Source organism: Oryx dammah, unplaced genomic scaffold (genome assembly GCF_014754425.2).
Source record: "Oryx dammah isolate SB20612 unplaced genomic scaffold, SCBI_Odam_1.1 HiC_scaffold_20, whole genome shotgun sequence".
Taxonomy (NCBI): domain Eukaryota; kingdom Metazoa; phylum Chordata; class Mammalia; order Artiodactyla; family Bovidae; genus Oryx; species Oryx dammah.
In genome coordinates, this window is record NW_024070204.1 from 6,522,514 (window position 1) to 6,545,625 (window position 23,112).

The following is a 23,112-nucleotide window of genomic DNA, read 5'->3' on the forward strand; positions in this document are numbered from 1 at the left end:
TTTATTGGTCCCCGGCGCGAGGCGGTGTGCGCAGGCGCGGGAGCCGGGGCTCGTGTCCCTGAGCTTTTGTCTCAGCAGCCCGGCCGGATTCCTCCAGGTGAGTGTACCCCGCAGCCGATCTGTACCAGATCTGGGCGACCGGTGGCGGCCTCCACGTCCCTCCTGCCGGCCCAGGCTGGACGCGCGCGGGGAGGAGGTCAGCATTCCGGCCTGCGCCGGGGACTCGGCCCTGCGCCCTCACCGTCGCCTCCCGGAGGCGCCGCGGGGCGTGCAGAAAAGCGGAACCGGTCCCGCAGGTCCTTGCGGGCCCTTCCTCCGTCGGGGTCTATGGTTCCGAACACTTCTCCTAAATGAGGGTCGAAAGGCGCGTTGGGGCGTCGGGTTAGGGGGAGGGACGCGGGAGGCCGGGATGCGGGGGCGCGGACCGGTCCGGACGCCGGGTCCAGCTGCGCGCGCTGGTTCTCCGCCCCGACCTTGTCCTGCGGCTCCTGGGGACCCCACCCCCTGAGAAACGTGCCTGCTCCGCAAGGTGGTTCTTACGCAGCGAGCATCTCGGACGGTGCATGTGGCTCCTGCGAAGTGCCCCAGGTCCTTGGCTTGGATAGTGGTCGAGGCCCTTTCCATCGCTGCGCTGTCGTGCTTCTGGATCAGCTCGGTGTGTAGTATCACACGTCGTTCCCTTACCCGTTTATCTAGAGTTAGAAAGAAAGAAAGAAGAAAGATAGCGCTCAGTCGTGTCCGGCTTTTGCGATCCCATGAACTGTGGCCCGCCAGGCTCCTCTGCCCATGAGATTCTCCAGGCAAGAATGCTGGAGTGGGTTGCCACTCCACTTCTCCAGGGGATCTTCGCGACCCAGCAGTTGAACCCAGGTCTCGATGCTTTACCGACTGAGCTATGCGGGAAGCTTTCCTTTTTTTTTTTTTTTTAAACCCAGAGTTAACCTCTTGCGTACCCGCTGTATCCAGCGCTGTTCTGTTCCGCAGGTTGTTTCCTGCTTTTTAGCATCCTGCTTATTAGTACTGTGCTTTTACCGTTTAATTCCTTCTTGGCTTTAAGTTGTCCTCAGATCTAATTAGCAGATGAGCAAAAAAGTATCTGCGGTTCGTTCCCCAAAAGCCAAGTTTGGGGTTTGAGTTTCAATTTGTCATGCGTGCTTAAGTTGCTTCAGTCGTGTCCTACTCTTTGTGACCCCATGGATTGTAGCCCGCCAGGCATGGCAATCCACTCCAGAATCTCATGGGCAGAAGAGCCTAGTAGTAGTAGTTTAGTTGCTAAGTCGTGTCCGACTCTTGCCACCCCATAGACTGTATCCTGCTGGGCTCCTCTGTCCATGGAATTCTCCAGGCAAGAATACTGGAGTGGGCTGCCATGCCCTCCAGAGGATCTTCCCAACCCAGCAATCTAACCAGGCGTCTCTTGTATCTCCTGCGTTGGCAAGCGGGTTCTTTACCACTAGTTCTACCTGGGAAGCCTGAATCCTTACATATTGAGTCTCTCAGGTTTAGACCCTTGAGGTGTGGTGAAAAATCTGTGAGCCCTTTATTTTACTCCCGGGTATCTGTTCAGGAAAAAACATAAAACTAGTAAAAGATTTGAGTGGATTAGAAGTGTTTTTCTCTGTTTATAGGTATGTATGTCTATACATGCATGCAGATGTATATGAAATTGAATTAAATAAGAAAGGTATTAACTAGAGTACTGTGATTTATTTAGCATTGGGATCAAGTAGGAATCAATCGAATTTTTACCATTTTAGTGAATTTTTAACTTTACCTTTTTTTAAAAGAGCAAAGGTATCTGAAATTTATTGGCCACTGCTGTCTTTGTCAAGTAGGTACCATCATTATCTCCACTCTAAAGGTGCAAGAACCAAGAGACTGGTCAGTAGGCCTGAGTCCGGCCTGAAGTTCCCCTCCTGTGAATGGTCACTCCTGGCTGGATTCAAGCCCTGGTAGTCTGGCCCCAGAATCTGATCTCTGAGCTGTGGCATTAGAGCTTTCCCTGGATTCGCCTTGATTTAATAAATAGTCTCTTTCTTAGACCTTAAGAATTAATGCTAAAAAACTTAGTAAGTCTGTTTCATGTTATCCCTGGATATTGTTGCAGTCCATTTTTAATTAAGAAAATTAATACATGCAGGTTGTTACTGCTCCATTAAAAGAGAAATCCCTTTTTCCCTTTCCGTTTTACAGTGTAACTATTACAGCTATAGCATATGCCTTGAGGTGATGAGGAGGTTTTTGTTACTCTATGCTACACAACGAGGACAAGCAAAGGCCATAGCCGAAGAGATAAGTGAAAAAGCAGTAACGTATGGTTTTTCTGCAGATCTCCACTGTATTAGTGAGTCCGATAAGGTAAGTCACGGTTTTTACTGTGTTTCACGCTTTGAAGTATCTTGGTTGGGAATTGATGTTAAAAAACGAAGTGGGACCCTAAATGCCACCGTGATCCTTTTTTTGTTTTTTTAAACACTTAGAAATTCATTTTATCAACTGTGTTGTAAGACTTCTGCCAATTTTTTTTCTCTGTGTGTGTGTTAAATTAAACTACATGGTCTTAAAAACTAGGATGACTAACCACTTTCAACTATAAATGGAACTAGTATATTTGCCTTGTTTTTCTCACTGGGTGCCTGGGAACAAATGAGGTGTGTGTGTTCACAGGAACATGTGAGCTTTCCACCTCATGAATCCTGGTGCCCTGTACAAACTTCCCTGAAATAATGACCTTGTCATTTGTGCCAGAGTTCGTCTGAGTGAAGAACCACTGAAGTCCTTTGTGAGACAGAAATTAGAGCGAAGGTGTAGGATCTGCGGGAGCCTCGGGGACTGCCTGTGTTTCTGTGTTCAGTCTCTGCAGAAGTTCCCTCCTTAGGGTTGTTGCTGTTGTTGTTCAGGCGCTATGTCGTGTTGCTCTGTTGGTGACCCCATGGACTGCAGCGTGCCAGGGCTCCCTGTCCTCCTCTGCCTCCCAGAGTTTGCTCAGACTCATGTTCACTGAGTTGTTTACATGAGATCCTAACAGATCTGTGCTTAGAATACCTAGTCTGAGGCCTTCAGGTTATAGTCTCATGCATTTCAGGCCTTAGGGCATGGCAGCCCACTTCAGTATTCTTGTCTGGAGAATCCCACGGATAGAGGAGCCTGGTGGGCTACAGTCCGTGGGGTTGCAGAGAGTCGGACACTACTAAGCGACTAATACTCACTCAGGCTTGAGCCACGAGCAGGGCTCTTCTAACACCCATGGTGATGTGCCAGCCACTAAGTCCTCGAATTTAGCTCAGTACTTGAAAAAGCACCCGGCCATGCACTCTTGCTCCAGTTCACAGCCTCCTCTGTTCCTTCCCACGTGTCTGGTTGGAAAGACTAGCCTGTCAGCCACAGAGGTGAATTATAAGCTCAGCTCCTAGAGGGGAAACCACCAAGTTCCTTGATGTCAGGCGGAGTCCCGACAGAGCCACTCACCTAGGCAGGAGGCTCCTGGTGGGGAGCCAGTCACCCAGCTGGGAGGGTCCTGGGGCACCGCTAGTCATGGGCTCTGTGATCCTGCAGCATGTTCAGAGTGAGTCATGGTGCCAAAGGATGGAACTCCATCCACATCTGTTATTAACCCCAGAGACAGAGTCGGCAGCATCAGGCAACTAGCCCTAACACGGCCCCCTCGCCAGTGACCCCAGTGGGGCCAGCAGCTCTTTGAAAAGTTAAGTCAGTAGTGAGTTGTTTTTGATACCACGGTAGTCGTGTTGTTTGCTCTCCTCAGCTGAATGGTTTCTCCAGTTGTTCCTCATCCAACTTTAACCTAATAGCTCTCTGTCCTCCTCAATCAGTCGTCTTTTTCAAGGTAAAGTCACTCACTATAAACTGCAGAGTTGTGTTCTAGAAGCGTTGAGTCGCCTGGTAAGATGTCAGCTCAAATCTTCACCTGTTACCGTCAGCATGAAAAGTGAAGCGAACACCTAGGTACCGAGCGATAGTAGAGCTCATGATTGTGAACAGAGAGAGTGAAGTGCTTAACTGGGAGGACTTGAAATTTAGCTGAGGATTTAGAACAAGGAAACGTGAATTTTAAGGCTTGGAAACACCAGTGATCCCAGGATTCCATTTTCTTGGCTCTCTGGAACCCTGAGGCGGTCAGGCCCTTCCTGACAGCTAGGTTTCCTGATCTCTGAGGAGGAACACTTTCACTTTGCCATTTAAAATGCGCCGTGTGCCTCTGCCGTTATGTGACACAGACGACGGGGCAGAAACTGAAGCTGATTGTTTTGCTGGTGTGTTGAGTCTGCATAGCAGCAGATCTCTGACGTGACACCCTTGTTTTACAGTATGATCTGAAAACTGAAACAGCCCCTCTTGTGATGGTGGTTTCTACCACGGGCAACGGAGACCCGCCTGACACAGCCCGCAAGTTTGTGAAAGCCATACAGGACAGGACGCTGCCGCCTGGCTTCCTGGCTCACCTGCGGTACGGATTACTAGGTGTGGACTCTGTTTTGTGTGGTTACTGGAATGTTACTGCTGACTGTAGCGCTAGTATCTGGATGTGTTTTTCAAAGCCGTGGTGCACCATTGTATAGGTTTTGTCCTTCCCGAGTTTTGATGTGTTTTGTGTGTGTATAATATTTGAGGGTAAGCAAGGTGCTGTTTCCCAGCTGTGTCCCCCCAGCAACTCCTCTGGAGGCCCCCAAATAGCATCTTAACTTCGGGTGCATACCAGATTCAACTGGGAAATACTTCCGAAATGTTAGTGCTTGGGCCCCACCCCAAATCTGCTAAAACCCAAGAAGCAACCCTGAATGCTGTGTTTTCTGTGTTTCTTTTCCTCAGAGTTCTCATGTGACAGCTTCCTTAGCAGATGGCCGTTCCCCTAGGATTCTGGTTCTCCAGCCTGGCCACACACTAGCATCCGCTGGGAGTTTTCCTCCCAATGTTGTTGCTTTGAGTGGCACCCCCGCCCCCACCGCGCTGTGATTCCGACTTAATCATTCTGAAGTAGGGTCCTGGGATCAGTGTTTTTTAAAGCTCTCAGGTGACTACTATGTACCCCACCTTAAGAAGCACTGGCCTAGGGTAGGGCTCTGTGGAAGAATAGCTTTAAAATATTAAAGGCTCAGAAGGACCAGCTCAGTGAGATAGTTGCACCAAAGAGGGAATTCAGGGTCCATTTGCCTGGCTCGCACTCTCTGTTCTCCTTTGAGAGGAGTTTTGGGGAGGGTATCTAGAAAGGATGGAATCTGCGATGATAAACAACTGGATAGGGATTGAGATGATGAGCCTGGCTGAGATCTGTCGTGTGTAGTGTATTCAAGAGAGCATTTTAGAATGTATATAGCTTTTTAATTCAGTTTTTCCAATTTATTTATTTAGAAGAGTGAACATGTACATATTGCTTTAAAAATTCCTCAGAATTATTTAAAAGGAAAGACTGAAGCCTGTCCGGCCATTTTAGTCAATCTTAGGCCCTTGTATGGGCCCACTGATGGACTGCTCACCTTGTTCTGGTAGGAAAAATCCAGGGAGCAAACAGGTGCAAAATTTAAGCTCTTAATTTAAAATTTTCAACTAAGTATGAAAGTGTTAGTCCATTTCTTAAGAGGAAACACAGAAGCAATTCTTAATATATCAACACAGAAACAGCAAATAAATGGTCGTTTATGTTTTGAATGTAGCTCTTGTTCTAGATTAGGAGTCAGTAAACTCTATAAAGGACCAGATAGTAAATACTTTAGGCTTCATAAGTCACTGGTCTATCTAACAACTATTTATCTCTACTGTTGGAGCTTGAAAGCTGCCTTAACAAGGTGTGAACAGTTGGACCTGGCTGTGTTCCAATAAAACTGTATTTGCAGAGACAATGGATGTAATTGCCCACAGGCTGTAGTTTGCAGACCCTGCAGTGGGATCAGAAAAGCCTGAAAATACAGATGTTGTATGTTCTTATGAAAGGAGCAAAGGTTGTTTGCTCTTCAGCAAAGGTTGCTGAACCATGAAAGACACCGGGATTCTTGGCCTCCAGAGAAGAATTCAGTCCAGGGCCAGTGACGAGGCTTGATTGTTCAGAGCTCTTATGTAATAAAGTTTTGTTAAAGTATTAAACAGATAGAGAAGGCTTCTGACATAGACATCAGAAGGGAAGACAAAGAGTCCCCCCCCCCCCCCCCACCCTCCCACCGCTAGCCTTTAGCAGTATGTTGTATACCTGTCAACAGGCTGCTAATTAGAGAAAGGAGATGTCCCAAAACTCAGAGAATGAGCCCCTCACCCACAACATGCATTTTGAGATCACATTGGCACCAGGTGAGTCATCCCGGGCCATAAAACGATTGACATGAATCTTGAGGAAAGGCAGGTTTCCAAGAAAATATGTAGTTTCATTAACAGTTATAGATTAGGGGAACAGTGTATGAGTAGAACATACAGGTTTGTTGAGCCCTTGTCATTCCAAGTCCTAAGAGCAAAGACAAGAGTCTAAGGTAAACATGTGGTTCATTAACGTAGCTTAAGACAAACATTTCCACAGGAAAAACGCATTGGTTAGCTCAAGGTTTGAGAAAAGTTAAGTTCTGGTGGAGCCAGGTGTCCTCATGGCAACACAGAATTTTAAGAGAAACCTCTTTTTAAATTTGTATAGAGAAGGGGAAAACATTTAACACTAGTATGTTTTCTCCTGCTGCTAGAGAGAGAGAGAGAGAGAAAGTGTCTGACACTTGGAGCCTATTTCCTCCCTTTGGAGACCCCTGGCCTTCCTGCCTGTTACCCTCTCATTTAGTATGCTAATCCTTATATGCAGATTGCCATATTTTTACACAGATTCATGGAAACAAAAATGTGAGATACATTTCTGTTAACAGTGGTCCAAAGTACTCGTTTTGTTTCTGTTTGCATAGTTAGCATTCCTCAAGGAAAAAATAAGAAAATACGAAGCTACACATTATTTCCTGTTCCATAAGAAGAGCTTTGAATAGTGTTCTTCTGAATGTTTTGTTTCTCTCCTCTGTATATGGTTAAATTTAAACCTTACTGCATGCTAATAACCCATTTGGACTCTAGGTCTGGGTGATTCAGAATACACGTACTTCTGTAACGGGGGGAAGGTAATTGATAAACGCCTTCAGGAGCTTGGAGCCCAGCGTTTCTACGACACTGGCCACGCGGATGACTGTGTAGGGTAAGAGCAATGTACCCCTGTCATTTCCAGCAACACATGTTTGTACATGATGTAGGTCAGTTTACAAAACGGGTTCACTTTTGAACTAGCATTAACTTTCAGTCTTGAAAGTCCTATTTTAGTTTTGGGACCAAAGAAAATTCTCCAGAGCTTGATTTATCTGTTTTGCTGAAAAAAAATTTTTTTTTTTTAAGTGCCTCATCCATCTCAGTGTCAGCTAATGGAAGACACTAGGAAGGTAGCCCAGTACAGTTACCTCAGGCTTGGAAGTGTGCAGCTGTTTGCAAAAGTCATTGTTTCCTTTAGGAACTTGGAGAGCGTGTGCCTGCAGGGTAGTGACTGGACTCTGGACCTCCCCTGGAGGGCACGCAGCCCGTGTGTTACAGGTGGAGAAGGCGGGCCACAGGCCTTCCCAGCACCCTGGCTCCTTGGCATTCTCTTTCCCTGTCTTCATGGTCATTTACCACCCTGCCAACCAGGAATATAACTTCTGTTTCATTAATTTATTCTTGTTTTTACAGTTCAGTATTTCACGCTACGTGCCACCTTACAAATCCTCTTAACGTGTGAACTCAGAGACCTTATTGAATTGTCCTTATTCTGCCGTAACCGCACATGCACGCACTCGATCTTTTTTTCTGCTGGCTCTGTGTACTAAGTGAATCTCACCCACTGGATCTGGGGCTTATGCAGCATGAGAAGTTCAGCAAAGGCTGTGCTTTTCTGCATATACCACCTTGCATGGGCATGTTGGAGACACTTGTGTTTGCCCACAACTCACCTTTGTGAGTCCATACGTCAGTCATTTTCTGCAGCTGTGATGCTGTGAGTTTTTTTCCGTTGCCCTAGGGCACGTGTCCCTTATGGTGACAGCTCCACCACCTTGCCCTGCCTGTTGCCTCTCAGTTTTGTCTCGCTGTGTTGGGCTCTTTTCCCCACGAAAAACCTTGTTGGCATTAAATGTTTATTGTCCTGTGTGAGCTGTTTAAATGCTAAGCGCTTATAAATCCATTATTCCTATTGCTCAACTCATATTTTACTTCAGAGGCTTTTGACTTCACTGTTGATTTATTGCACTGACCATTAAAATTCTTCAATGTGGATTTCAGCAGCCTGTATCTCTAAAATTTGCAACCTAAGTACTCTTCTAAAATTAGAATATTTTCAAGGAGACATCTTGGCTTACTGTACCACCACACTGAAGGGGTTAAGAATGTAGACTGGAGTTAAAATACCTGCATTCAGATCCTTGGTTTTCCCCACTTACTGACGATGAAGCACGGGTCAAATTACTTAAACTTTTTGTGTCTTGGTGTCCCCCCTTGTGAAATGGATAATAACAGTATATATTGTTTAAGATTCTTTGAAGCATTAAATGAATGAATAAAACTTGTTGTTTTAGAACAACGCCCGCCATATAGTGCATACTCAGTGGGCATGAGCTTTCTTGTAAGAGTATTGCCATATTAGTATTTCTGAGTTGTGAGAATGGTGTTTTAAATGTAGCTGTCATTGAGCCGTTAATTTTATATGCTTGCTCTTCCAAATGTTCCTGAGGGATGGATGTACTGTGTCACCAAACTCTGAACTATGTGCCACGTGAGCAGTAAATGAATACAATGAAATTATAGCCAAAGTCTCGGTAAGACAGAGGTCTAAAATGTGTCTCCTCTTGTCACTTAGCTCTATGAATTGTAAGTTTATTGATCTTTTGCGACCCCAAGGACTGTAGTCTGCCAGGCTCCTCTGTCTGTGGGATTTTCCTGGCAAGTATACTGGAGTGGGTTGCCATTTCCTTCTCCAGCCAGTAGTCAGTAGATGGGAATATTTTAAAATGTACTTACGGTTAATTCAGCTCTCCTAAAGGATGATTAAAGGGTTGAGCTATTAGTCAAAGAGCATTAATCTGGAGTGGTTTCTTGGTGATATCTTAGTCTGTAGGAAACAAAGATCAGCAAATTGACTAGGCAAAAAAAGGCGGTGCATTTGATAATTATCATTTATGATATTAGAGTAGACTTGGATTTTGAGTATGTTCCATTAGCCTCATCAGAATTTAGCATGCCTGTTTAAAACCAGATCGTCTTATAATATCAACTCTATTTTAGGAAGTTAAGTGGAATCATACTCCTATTATTACCTTTTACTAAATCATCTACATTTTTGTTCTCTGACTTTTATGCTTGTTCATACTTTTTTATAGCTCAGTGCTAATTAACATAGTAATGTTTTGTTTTTTAGCTACATCATAAGTATTTTTGATTACTTATTGATTACTATTGTATTCTAAATAGCCTTCATAGTGAATGTTTCTGACAGTTGCACAGCATTCTGTCAAGTGGACAGATTCTCCCATTATCCCATTGTTATGTGTTTAAATGAAGAACTTAAAGTGTTTGTTTCTTTTTCCTTAATTTTTTTTACAACTCAGTTTAGAACTTGTGGTTGAGCCATGGATTAATGGACTCTGGGCCGCCCTTGAGAAGCATTTTCTGTTGAACAAAGGAAGAGAGGACATGAGTGAAACTCTCACAATGGCATCTCATGCCTCCCGGAGGACAGACCCCATGACGCCGGAATTATTACACGTGGAATCACAAGTTGGACTTCTGAGATTAGATGATTCTGGAGGAAAGGCTGCTGAAGTTTTGGAACAAAATGCAGTGAACAGCGGTCAATCAAGTACTTTGATTGCAGACTTTGAGGCCTCGCTTACCCGTTCAGTACCCCCACTTTCACAAGCCTCTCTGAATATTCCCTCTTTACCACCGGAATATTTAGAGGTGCATCTGGAGGAGCCCCTTGGCCAGGTAAGCAGTGATGTTGGTGGTATTTTTTAAATTATGTTGTGGTGGAGGCCAACAAACTATGGCGTGTTGGGTGACTGTGGTCTACCAGCTCTTGTGTAAATAAAGTTTTATTGGAACACGGCCATGCCCATCCAAGGCTGCTTCTGCACTGCAGTGGTGGAGTTGAGTAGCTCCCAAAGAGGCGTTACCTCCAGGCGTTAAAGATGCGCTTGTGTTATTACCTGGCTTCTCTTTGAGGAAGTAAATGGGTATGAGCTCAGTTTCTCCATTCCTTTGGAGAAGTAATGTCTTGGCTTCTTGCCTTAGATGTCAGTCAGGTGAGGGCGAGTTGTGGGCTGTCAGAAAACTATCTCAGCAACTAATTTGAGTCAGGGACAGTAAGATCACTTTTCCAGTGTGGATCTTTGCTCTTGGGATACTCCATTTTAGGGGTTTTTCTTTCTCTTGGTAATATTTTATAGACCTGTTTCTGTCTGTTTAAGTCTTTTTTTATGGCTTGAGTATCTTCCCTATCAGTAAATAAATGACCTTGAAGTGATCTGTACATCTCTGAGCCTCAAGTTGAATAATCGCTGATATTACCCCACGATTGTCAGTATATGGTTCCCTGAAATTTCTTCCAGCGTGCTTGGAATGAACTTCCAGGGCAGCCGGTCTTGGGACGCATGGTGACCCCTCTCTGTTCAGAGGGAGTTCTCTGTGGGCTTTCTCAGGTGAACCACGCCCTTAACGCAACTGTCGTGGCTTCTGGTTTCTGCTTTTCCTTTTGTTAAATGAGGAAAGACATTTGAGAAACAGTTTAAGTGCAGCTTTCTAGTTTATTTGAAAACTGTTTGTGAACACTTGATATGCATACCAGTGTTTCAGCATCATATTTTTACAGTGTTTTTCTAATGCATTCAGACAGACAGGTAGGTTTTTATATGACCTTCCCTGGGTTATTGTTTTCACGCTCATGTTTCATTCTTTATTAAAAGGGATTATCACGAGTACATCTTAGGATTGGGGACAGGCGCGGTGGCTGTGGTAATTGTGCCAGGCGGGTGGGCTCACAGTGGCAAGCTGGCCCCGGGTTTGCGCTTCAAGGATGAGTGTGTGTGGCAGGGGTTTCGATCTCTGATTGATCTGACAAGGCGCTTCACTTAGGATCTGCTTGAGAGTTTCTTTTACAATAGGTGTCATTAAGTAGACTTGAGTTGTTGGTAATGTCTTCAAAAGATTTTTTAAAATCTCAACTATTTAACGGAAACTTGTGTAAATCTGTTTAAAGGACATACTAGAGGATAAGGGATTGAGGAAAATAAGTTTCCTGTTTTAGGGCGTCATTTTGGGATAACCCCCTTGGGGAGCGGGCGGGTGGGGGAGGGAGGCTGGTGCCGGGTTGGGCAGAGCGGGAAGCTGAGCTTCGGTGCGCGCGCGCTGTCACTTCCATCCTGTCCGACTCTTGGTGACCCCAGGTACTGTAGCCCGCCAGGCTCACCCCTTCATGGGATTATTCCTCCAGGCAGGAATACTGGAGTGGGTTGCTGTGCCCTCCTCCTGGGGATCTTCCCAACCCAGGGATCGAAACCGCGTCTCCTTCACCTCCTGCACTGGCAGGTGGGTTCTTGACCGCTAGCGCCCCCTGGGAAGCCGGAGCTTCGGTGCAGCCCGCAGAGCCCCCAGCCGGTCCCCCTCCACCCAGCGCTGTCTCCGCGTCCCTGGTGCCCCCACCGCCGTGGGGCTGCCTGGACCGTGGACTACGCGCCGCACGGCCTCGGTGGGCGCGTCTCGGGGGCCCTGCCCAGAGCCCTTCCCTGCCCCCGGCCCCCAGGCCTGGCGGCCTCCCGTCGCCCGGTGTCTGGGTGGGGTGTGCGGCCCTGAGCTGCCGGGGCCTGCCAGGTGGGAGGCACCTCTCCCGGCGAAGGGCAGGAGGAGAGAGTGCATCCTCTCCGCGGGAGGGGACGTCCTGACACTCCGGACCGCACCACGGGCCCTGAGTCTCCACAGGCCCTGGGGACGCCAGCGTCGTCTCACCGGCGTGAAGGCGTTGACGCTGCGGGCCTGGGTGAGGTTTGCTGAGTGTCCAGACGGTCCCCATTTACTCACGCCATCTTGTGCCAGTGAGCAGGAGCGTTATCACGGTCTTGGGGCAAAATGGTAAACAGTACGTGCGTGTGAGCACGTCTGGTCCTCTGTGGGTGGAGATGGAAAAGAGCACCTTGGCCACGTCCTCTTGGATGAGCCCTGCACGAGAGGCTGCATTAACTGCTCTATCAGAGAACCAGCCACCCGGGCGCGGCTGGGGCTGCTGCTTGTTTGGGTGCTGCTGGCTCAGGGTCATCCCCCAGGACCCATCTGGTTTCTCCAGGAGCCCGATTGGTGAATTCCTTGGAGCCGTGATAGACACCCTCCCGTGTCCTTCAGCTTTTTAAGGATTGTTTTGATATCTGTCGCTCTCCCTAGGATAGTCTAATTTTCATCTTTTATCTTGGCAGAGAGAGAGAGGTGTCAGGTTCAGAGGCTTCCTCATGACCCTCCCCACTGTGATGGCTCGTAGCCCACAGGCCAGGATTTCACTGCTAACCGCCAAGTGAGCCACTGGCTGGGCCATTTGAGCCAGACTTGAGCCAGGACTCTGGTCACCCCTGGCCTCAGGCCTTGGGGCTGTGTGGGCCCCCAGCCCCACCTGTTCCCTCTCCGCCGTCCCTGAGTCCAGCGCTCGTTTACCCCTGGACTCCGGTCACCCCTGGCCGCAGGCCTCGGGGCTGTGTGGACCCCCAGCCGTACCTGCCTTCTCCCCACCGTCCCTGAGTCCAGTGCTCGTTTACCCCTGGACTCCAGTCACCCCCGGCCGCAGGCCTCGGGGCTGTGTGGACCCCCAGCCGTACCTGCCTTCTCCCCACCCTCCTTGAGTCCAGTGCTCGTTTACCCCTGGACTCCGGTCACCCCTGGCCGCAGGCCTCGGGGCTGTGTGGGCCCCCAGCCCCACCTGTTCCCTCTCCGCCGTCCCTGAGTCCAGCGCTTGTTTACCCCGGGGGGCGGCATCAGCGAGTGTGGTCTCTGCACCTCGCGGAGTCGCTCCTCCTGGGGCCTGCCGTCGTGGGGGCGGGCCTCCAGGTCTGACAGCTGACCCAGGTCCAGCAGCTGGACGGGGCTCTCGAGCTTTCATTGGACAGCTTCCCACTCATAGTGTCTTGGTTTCTTTTCCTCGTGAGGACTAGTCCAGTGCCCTTGCTGGCTGCCCGTTCATTTTGAGCCTCTGGAAGCCATGTGCCATCATTCTCGTTATTTCTGGGAGTTGGGCCCTCGGCCGCCCCCCAACTTTTCTACTCACTGTGGTCCGCATGCACACCCCTCCCTGGTGTTCCTGGCCAAGCGCTCCCACCTCCCTCAGTTCTTGGTGCCGGGGGTGGGGGCGCCTGCTCTGTGAGCGCTGGCGAGCGGGCGAGCTCGCTGCTGCTGCCCCGACCAGCGCAGTCCTGTTGGCCTTGGCAGTGAGGTGGTCTCTGGGTGCTACAGGGAGCACCTGTCGGCTGGTGGGTGTGGCCTTGCGTGGCTTTGTCCTCTCTGGTCGGCCCTCTTCTCTGAGCTTTTCAATCCCATCTTCAAAAGTCTTGGCATCTCTGCCCCGCTTCGCTTTTCCTTGGCTCTAGTCGCCCTGCTGTCTGTGTGTTTACGTCATCTCTGGGGCTCTGCCAGGGTGAGGAAAGCCTGAGTCCTGGGAGAGCGTCCCAGTTAGAAAGCCCTTTGTCCAGACCTGGGTCCCACCCCGCCTGGCCCGGGACCTCAGCCTGCTGTCCGGGGCACACGTGTTCTGCTGATGCATGGTGCTGTCTTGCCCTTTCTTTGGAGCTGGCCCAGTGCACGGGCAGCCAGGCCTGTTGCTTCTTAACTGTAGTTCTTGGTCCAGCAGCCAGGAGGAGGGATAGGGTGCGGGATGGAATCCCTGTGTTGTCTTAACGCGAGAAGGGAGCTCTTGCCCTTATGGAAGGAGCAGCCCCTTCTGTGGGCGCCAGGACTCATCTCGGGACTAAAGAGGCTCGCCCAGGTGTCCCTCTCGCATTCTTCCCTGCCGAGTCTTCCCTGGCTTTCTTTGCCCTCAGGCTGCAGCAGGTGAATGCTCATGTGTAAGCTACTGAGAGTGTCCTCTGGCTTTCACTGGTAGATTTTAGTTGTTGCCTCATTATTCTTGGCTCTTTGCATTTTTTCCAAAAGTGTCGGTGAAGCTTAGCCGTAGGCCTCCAGCCCCAGCGGCCAGTCCATGCTGCACCCTCCTCGTTGCTGAGCACGTCTCCCCAGGTGTGCTCTCACTGCCGGCCTGGGCAGCCCTCCAGTGCCACATGCCCATTTTAGCGACTTTCTCGGGGCACTCTGGCCCTGGCTGTCCCAGGCTGGGTTCCCGGGAATCACTGTAAGATGGTCTTCGGGGCCTCCTCCTCACCTCGGGATGTCAGGGGGCAAGAGCCGGACGGGGCACAGGAGAAGCTGAGCTGCAGGCCTCTCTGAAGCCAGGGCAGCCCTTCAGGGTTATCCTGGGTTGTGCACAGGGGCTGGGCCTTTACAGTCGTTGATGTCGTTGGCTGTGGGCAGCCTCTAGACGGAAGTGTGACCTTGAGTGCTCAGAGGATCCTTGGAGGTGCCGGCGAGGGTCTGGGGCCCCACTGTGAGTGCCGTTGGCAGCCTTGCCGAAGGCTGTGCCCCTGTCCCCGTCACTACAACTCTCAGACCCTCAGCCCTAGGCTTCCACGGCCTTCCCATGTAGCCACTCATCCACAGCTAACTGACCAGCACTTTCCGAGATGTAAGTTTCTCTTTTTATTAGAACTTAGAAGCATCAAGTTATGAATCTGGTGAGGCAGGACCAAGATTTGGGTTTCTTTCTAGTTTCCCAAGGCCTGTATTGTCTAATTTTATCTCTCTGTGGCTACTATTAATTAATAGAAATTAAGAATTCAATTCTTGAGTCACACCAACCATGTTTCTAGGGCTCAGTGCTCAGTGGTCAGGTATCGGCCAGTGAGGTTATGGAGCGTCCCCGCCGTCCAGAAAGCTCTGCAGAACAGCACCGCCCACCGCTCTTGTCACCATCTATACAGACAGCTTCCGACCGTATCTGTTACTTCTTTAGTATCTCCTTCTGAAATGGGCACACACACTCTTTTTGCATAGTTCATTAGGAAGACTGTTAGACTTTTCCGTGGAAAGTGCTAGTATCTGATGTTTTCCGTAAAATCTCAGAAATTTTAAAGTTTAGTAGACAAGGAGTTTAAAATATAGATGAGCTTCTCTTCTGAAAGACCGAGTGGCCTGTTTGTAGCCATTTACCTTAGGGAAGAATTCTGAAATCTCATCAGGGAATGTTGAAAGATCCTGTAGCTCTGACTTTGCTGCTAAGTGAAGCAGTGGTAAGTATAGTTGAAAATCGCGTTTCATAGCACTTTATCACATTTCTTTCTCAAGGAGGAAAGCCACGCATCTGTGAGTTCGGCGGATCCAGTGTTTCACGTTCCAATTTCAAAGGCAGTTCAGCTGACTGCAAATGATGCCGTAAAAACCACTCTTCTGATAGAGTTGGACATCTCGGTAAGTTCCAGAATGTGCTTCTGAGCACGGGGATGCTGCCAGTCGGTGTGGAGGCTCGCCCGTGGTGTGTCCTCACCCAGACGCGCCGGAGGAGGCGGCGTCTGGACAGTGGCCAGCCACCTGGCCCATCGTGTTTATTCCTGACCCGTCATTTTGTCTCTCCGTCTCATCCCTGTTTTCTTTTCACTTCAAGGAGGGGCTGAAATGAGTAGTGTCTGGAGGTGATTCCACTTGGAGAGAGTAGTTTTGCTGCCTTACTCATTAAGCCATGAAAGAATAATGGAATCAGCACAGCACTGGCATACAGGAGCCTCGGGCAAGGAAGCTGAGGTCAGCGGCCAGGGAAGTCAAGCCCAGGCTAGCCTGTCCTGTGACGGTCACTTCTCAGAGTGGCAGTCCTTGTTCCTTTGAGAATCTGGGAGAAATCATGGACCCCCTGTCCAGAATAATGATTATATATAAGCATTTTGCCCACAGTTTTAGGGGGTATCTGTGCTGGCTCTCGGAACCACATCCGTAAGCCGCCCCCAGCCCCCGCCCCAGCCGCTGGCCTCAGGTGGGAAGCCGTGACTGGACCTGCTCACAGTCGTGCAGCTCAGCACTGGATGAGGGTCCCATGGAGCTCAGTGGGCTGGACTTTCAGAAGAGAGTGTGTCAGGGCTGTTGGTGGAGGTTTAGTTGAATTTCTAATAGAAAAAAAGAAATACAGCAGGCATCAAAACTAGATGGTTTTGCTTACAAACTATTGTTCTGTTCAGTCGCTGAGCCGTGTCCGACTCTTTGCGACCCTGTGGACTGCAGCGTGCCAGGCTTCCCTGCCCTTCACTGTCTCCTGGAGTTTGATCAAACCATGTCCATTGAGTCGGTTGGTGATGCTCTCTAGCCATTTCATCCTCTGCTGCTCCCTTCTCCTTTTGCCTTTGATCTTTCTTAGCATCCAGGTCTTTTCCAGTGAGTCGACTCTTCGTATCAGGTGCCAAAGTATTGGAACTTTAGCACCAGTCCTTGCAAGTGAATATTCAGGGTGGAGTTCCTTTCAGATTGACTGGTTTGATCTCCTTGGAATCCAAGGGACTCTCATACTATTGAGTAACTCCATTTTCTTTTGAACATTTTTATCCCCACTGTTAAATATCCTGTATATGCAAAAGCATTTCACTGCTGTTACACACTTTTGTCATAAAGAGGTGAGGTTTGGCATACTGGTGGGTCCGGTCTGTGTCCCTCACAGGCTAGGGCTGTGAGCATGTGTGGTCAGAGACCCATTCCCAAAGCCGTTCACACCCCCACCCCACTCTATGCAGAATGTGTACACCTGCTGTGGGAGAGGGCTCCACGTGGAGCCCGGGTTTGTGCACAGCCAGGACCGAGTCAGGCACTTTAATGTTGCATGTCACTAAAGGGAGAAAAGCGGCCTCCCCCACCCCGTTCCTCCCCGAAGGAAAGGAGTAAGGAAAGACCACTGAAGAGGTGTTTCTTTGCTCCTAAAGTGTGTGTTATGCTTTCAAAAGAGGGTTTTTACATGGATTATTAAAAACACTACTTACTGGGACACCTTAATCTCCAGAAGAGGCAGGTCTTAATTTCTAGTCTGTGAATACTTGATATAAAGCAAAACATTATATAATTACAGAATTTCTTTTTAAAAAATAGCTCCTAATAAAAGTATGCTTGTTTAGTTAATTGGTCTTACTTGTTAGAAACAAAATAATTCTAATTGCTAAGAAAAACTGTTGGTTGCCCCACAGCTAAAACTCTTAACTCATGAGGCATTTTTTTTATTTCGTGTCGGTTCTTCTCTAGAAAACAGATTTTTCCTACCACCCTGGAGATGCCTTCAACGTGATCTGTCCCAACAGCGACTCTGAAGTGCAGTTCCTGCTGCAGAGACTGCAGCTCACAGACAGGAGAGAGCACCGTGTCGCCATGACGATTAAGGCAGACACGAGGAAGAAAGGTGCAGCCCTGTGTCTTACTGCTCCGGACGTCCCTGGGGGCACAGGGGTGACAGGACAAGTCTGCACGGGTGCCTGAGGGCGGGACACAGGCGCTCGCTGGTCTTGGGTGGGAGTCCTTAGCGTCCACAACAGGTGCCCTGGGCGAGTCAGTTACCCTGAATGAGGTGGTGATAGAGTTTGTGCTTATCGGATGCTTACAGACATTAAAAATGAAGTTGAAGAATCAGCTTTTCCAGAACTCTGGTCATCAGCAAGCTTACAGCAAACTGAAAGATGGTGTGACTGTGGTCTCAGAGCAGCAGGATGGTCAGCTGAGCCAACATGTTAGCTTGCTTCTTTTCAGTCAGCACTGCTTTCTTTCCCAGCACACTAGAGTTGCCATGCAGAAAAGCTACCTTATATGGATCTGTTTTAAAAACTGCTTTTTGTTGGGAGTTCCCTGGTGGTTAGGACTCCAGGCTTTCAGGTCTGGGGCCCGGGTTTAATTCCTGGTGGGAGAACATCCCACACACTGCACGACGTGGCCGAAAAAGGAGGCAGTTGTTTGATGTTTGTGTCTCATAGCCTTTTTGCTATTGCTTATTTAATACATGAAAATAGTTGCTTTTTCCATGATTAAAGGAAATTATTTTGCAGTGATTTGCTTACAATCTGGAACTAGAGCTCAGGCAGCTCTAAAATTCTTTGTGAGGAAGACAGGTAGTGTTATGGGGCCACTGACATCTTTTGAAGGGGCTTCCCTGATAGCTCGGTTGGTAAAGAATCCACCTGCAATGCAGGAGACCCCAGTTCGATTCCTGGGCTTTTTTTTTCCCTTGGGTTTAGATAATTTCCCTTCCTTTTGTTTGGTGAACCTAGATTTCATAGGTATGGCTGATACAGTAATACTGTTGAGTTAATAAAATTGTTTTTGTAAAGTGGATTTTTTTTCACATTTTTGCTGAGGAAATCTTTTGACTGAATAAATGTTGGCCAAAGTCATATTGTACTTTGATAGCACTATAATGTAAAAGATTACAGCTGTTAGTGTTTCTAGGGGTTAGAAACATCTCTATTTTCTGTGTTGTGAACTCTTCCCCGTCTCCCTGGACAGGCGCAGCCTTGCCCCAGCACGTACCTGAGAGGTGTTCTCTCCAGTTCCTTCTCACCTGGTGCCTCGAAATACGAGCCATTCCCAAGAAGGTACTGTTTTTTTTAAGTTCTTTTGATACCTACTTAAAAATATGCTTATCTCTCTATAGAGCTTATTAAATCATTTGAAGGCCTAGAAAATGTGGTCTTCATAGCCTGTGTTCATAATAGTTCCCAAGCCATGCTGTATCTCTGTGAGGTCATGGACAAATATTTTAAAATTGCTCTTCCATTGAAATGTTACCTTTTCTTTTGAAACGAGAATTTCAATAGGGCTTTTCCTTAATCTTATTTTACTAGACGTTAACTCGATGTTGCGCAATAACCAGTGATGAAAGTCGCCTCGATGACATGGGTTTCCCAGCTGTGCACGGACACGTTTTCTCTGGTTGCCAGGAGGCTTGGGGAGTGGGGCTTTCCCTCACCTGTCACTCATGTCAGGTTGGGAAGACCCCTTTTCGTGTGAGAGTCGGTGGTTAATTTATTGCGTCAGGATTCTCGAGGGAAAGGCGACGGGTCGCATTGCCATCCAGACCGGTTTGGAGGGGAAGATCCGCCGGGTGTCAGCACTGTGCCAGCGTTGCCGCTGCTTTTCGGGCCCTGTTAGTAGCTGTTAGTGGGTGCACTTCGCAAGCTGTCTCACCGACCTTGTATTGCCGATGAATAAAAGCGTGATTACGCTACACTGTCCATGCTGCAGTGCTCATTCTCTGCTTTATTGAGGTGCTAACTGCATTTGTCATCTTCGGGAAGTGAACTTAATAGGGAGACTTAGTCCTGGGTATAATTTGAATAAATGTACGATGCACCGTGATGAAAATTTCCTGCATAATTTCACAGTTTTTGTTCAACTCCACCATTTCTGAAAACCTCACAATGTATATATTTAAAAATGTAGTTTTGCTTACTGCAAAAGCAGGACACTTGTAAAATGTCTGGACACAAAAGTAATTCGGGAAGCAAAAGTGCTTTTTAATTAGACCCCTGCAGTTAACAGGGCTTCCCTTGGTGGCTCAGAGAGTAGAGAATCTGCCTGCAAAGCAGGAGATCTGGGTTCAGTCCCTGGGTTGGGAAGATCCCCTGGAGAAGGAAGGGGCAACCCGCTCCAGTTCTTGCCTGCAGAGTCCCGAGGACAGAGGAGTCTGGTGGGCTGTGGTCCGTGGGGTTGTAGAGTCAGGCGTGGCTGAGCCGCTGGCACACTGCAGTTAACATTTGGATTTGTGTTGCTAGTATATACGCTGTTCTGTAAGATGCCTTTTTTTATTAAAAAGAAATCACAAGTTTGCATATCCCAACATGGAAACATACTGGAGATCTTATTAAAAGATGCTATAATTGTTGATTTGATTAAGGACAGTCCATTGTTTCCAGTTTTTCACTATTAAAAACCCATTTAGGTCAACCTTCTGTTTGCATCTGTACACACCTGTATGAATTTTCTTTTTAAAGTAAATTCCTTGGAGTACAATTACTATGTTAAAAATATTTAGAATTTAAGTTTTAGTCATGTTTGTCAACTTGTTCTCTACATAATACAGTATTTCCTTTGTTAGTACTGTGAATTTTCTGTTAAGTGTAAAGCGAGAAATATGCTACTGTTTTAGCCTGTAATTTAGGAAGGTGTATTGACTTGAGAAAGTTTGGCCGGAAGTGTTCTTGGTAAGTTCCTGCACTCCTGTAGCTGATGGGTCTCTGGGTAGGGTGGGCAGGGATTCTTGACTAGTCAGTGGAGACCCGCGGCCCCGCGGGGATGTGCTCTCGCCGTTCCTGTCAAGGGCGTGTGGGCCCGCGGGTGCAGGGGCCGTGGATGTCGTGCCCACTCCCGTAGCAGGGAGCGGTGTTGCTCCCGCTCTCCTGTGAAGCCTTTTGGGCAAGTTAGGTGTCCTCTTGTACCCAGTGCCTGTCAGAAAAAGCCCTTAATGGTGGTCAAATAAGTGTCGAAATCTAGGTTGTAGTCATCAGCTAAGACAGGAACAGGTATTGTGTCCTGAGATAAAAACGTTTGGTTAATGAGGGACTTCCTTGGTGGTCTGGTGGCTAAGACTCTGGGCTCCCAATGCAGGGGCCGTGGGTTCGATCCCTGGTCAGGGAACTAAATCCCACATGCCTGGGAACCAGATGCTACAGAAATAAATATTAAAAAAAAAAAAAGTTTACTTGGGAGACTTGACTTCCTGCTTACTCACATATACCTGTCATGTAATTTGAGACCATACTTAATGACTGATTAGGTCAGTTTAAGATACAGGGAAGGTGACCAAAAAATAAAAGTGGGTCTTCCCACTTCGACGGGCTCCCATCAGAGCAAACGTGAAACAAAATGCCCTTTTCCCGGCCACACTCCTGGTGGCCACACTCTCTTTCTTTATAGCTGGGCACATCCCAGGTGGACACCAACCCCGCGTTCTGATGCTGTGACCACAGAACGCGTGGTGACTTGTTGGTTTCTCGGCCACAGGCGTTCCTGCGAGCCCTCGTGGACCACACTGGCGACAGCACGGAGAGGCGGCGGCTGCAGGAGCTGTGCAGCAGGCAGGGGGCGGCCGACTACTCCCGCTTCGTCAGGGACGCCGGCGCCTGCCTCTCCGACCTGCTGCGGGCCTTCCCGTCCTGCCAGCCTCCGCTCGGCCTCCTGCTCGGTGAGTGGCCGCCGTCACAGCCCCCCTCCCCGGGCAGCCCCTCTGTGCTAAGGGCACCTCGAGTTCCTGCGGGCCTGTGGGGGCACATTTCCATGCTGGTCAGTAAGCAAGCGTGTCACAGCTGGGCTCCTGGGGCCTTACGCAGCTGAACTGCCTTCCTGAGGCCAGAGAATCTCTCCCGTTTTGTTCTGTTTTGTTGCTTCTCCAGTTTTCTTTCCTACTGTTGCCACTGTTATCTGCTCTCTCGGTATCGTTGTCGGCATTCAGTCGCTCAGAGGTGTCTGGCTCTTTGCAGCCCCATGGACTGCGGCCCACCAGGCTTCCCTGTCCTTCACTGTCTCCCGGAGTTGGCTCGGATTCATGTCCATCGAGTCAGTGATGCCATTCGGCCATCTCACCCTCCGTTGTCCCCTTTTCCTCCTGCCCTCAATCTTTCCCAGCAGCAGGGTCTTTTTCTCCATTAATAGAATCAGTTATAATTCTCTTTTTTTTGCTCAGCCTTCAGCCTAGAATCTGTTTTTCAGAAAGTACTTAGCCAAATTTTATCTAAAAATGAACTTTCCAAGAAAAGTACCTTTTTCAAGGATAGTGGTAATTGACGGAGTGTGATGAAGTGTGCCCTCTGTGATCAGGACTCAGAAGTGTCCCACCTGGGCAGGTCCAGATTCTGGTTCTTAAAGAGCCCAAGGGTCTCCTCGTGCTGGCCCAGCATAAACAGTGGCCTTACTCAGTGCCTCCGAGTGTGGACTTGGGGAGACAGGCATCTAGATGGAAGGTCACCCTGGTTTTTGCCCCGATCATGTCTCCTGGTCCTTGTACTCCAGCAGAAGAGAGCTTCAGATCTTCCTTAAGGACCTGGTGTCCGGACTTGGAGCCGTTTACCAGGGATGGCGACTGTAAGCGTTTATAGGATTTTAAAACCTTTGTTATCTAATACTTTCTATGCTTGCACTTTTGTCATCTCCTGTCTGTTTTCCTGGAGTTACAAATAGTGACAGGAAAACACGTACTGTACTTTGTGCTGTTAGGCCAGCAAGGTCCCTTCTGATGCCAAGTACAGTGAAGGGCACTGCTTGACAAGTCAGGCCTTGACAAGTCAGGCTCCTTGACAAGTCAGGCTCCTTGACAAGTCAGGCTTCTTGACAAGTCAGGTTCCTTGACAAGTCAGGCCTTGACAAGTCAGGCTCCTTGACAAGTCAGCCCTTTACAAGTCAGGTTCCGTGACAAGTCAGGCCTTTACAAGTCAGGCTTGCCTTCTGTTTTTACTTCTTAGTGTTCTCTGTCCTCCTCCAAGTGGTGAGGCTGCTCTTCCCATTTTCCTGTTCAAATGAACACTCTTACTGTCTTTCTTTTGAGCTAATAGTTCAGTTCAGTCTCTCAGTCTTGTCCAACTCTTTGCGACCCCCATAGACTGCAGCACACCAGGCCTCCCTGTCCATCACCACCTCCTAGAGTTTACCCAGACTCATGTCCACTGAGATGCTGATGCCATCCAACCATCTCATCCTGTGTTATCCCCTTCTCCTCCTGCCTTCAAGCTTTCCCAACATCAGGGTCTTTTCTAATGAGTTGGCTCTTCACATCAGGTGACCAAAGTATCGACGCTTCAGCTTATAAACTTTAGAAGTTTCTATAATTGAGACTTATAGAAACTTCAATTATTTCCTAATTTCTATGAGAAAACTTAGTACACCTAGGGGTTAGTGTTGAGCCCTCTTTTAAATCTTATTCTGACATTGCAACTGTAAGACATTTCAAAAAGGGCTTTCCAAATTTTTGCTAAATACCTATCAAAATGATAACATACTGAACACAAAAATTTCCAGAGTTTTATTAGTGGA

General features: G+C 48.3%; 1 protein-coding gene across 2 annotated transcripts in view; it reads left to right on the forward strand.

Annotated features, from left to right (window-relative positions):
- The first annotated feature begins 36 nt into the window (after positions 1–36).
- Positions 37–23,112, forward strand: part of MTRR (5-methyltetrahydrofolate-homocysteine methyltransferase reductase) — a 31,832-nt gene continuing 8,756 nt past the window's right edge. Inside the window, exons 1-9 of one of the 2 annotated variants that reach the window (XM_040262377.1) lie at positions 37–97; positions 2,194–2,358; positions 4,326–4,479; positions 7,051–7,168; positions 9,600–9,978; positions 15,421–15,543; positions 17,347–17,500; positions 18,595–18,683; positions 21,091–21,271. In XM_040262377.1, coding sequence (XP_040118311.1) covers positions 2,230–2,358; positions 4,326–4,479; positions 7,051–7,168; positions 9,600–9,978; positions 15,421–15,543; positions 17,347–17,500; positions 18,595–18,683; positions 21,091–21,271 — 1,327 coding nt within the window. In that variant the 5' untranslated portion in view covers positions 37–97; positions 2,194–2,229. The remainder of the gene's footprint in view (positions 98–2,193; positions 2,359–4,325; positions 4,480–7,050; positions 7,169–9,599; positions 9,979–15,420; positions 15,544–17,346; positions 17,501–18,594; positions 18,684–21,090; positions 21,272–23,112) is intronic. The other variant, XM_040262378.1, reaches the window with a different exon arrangement.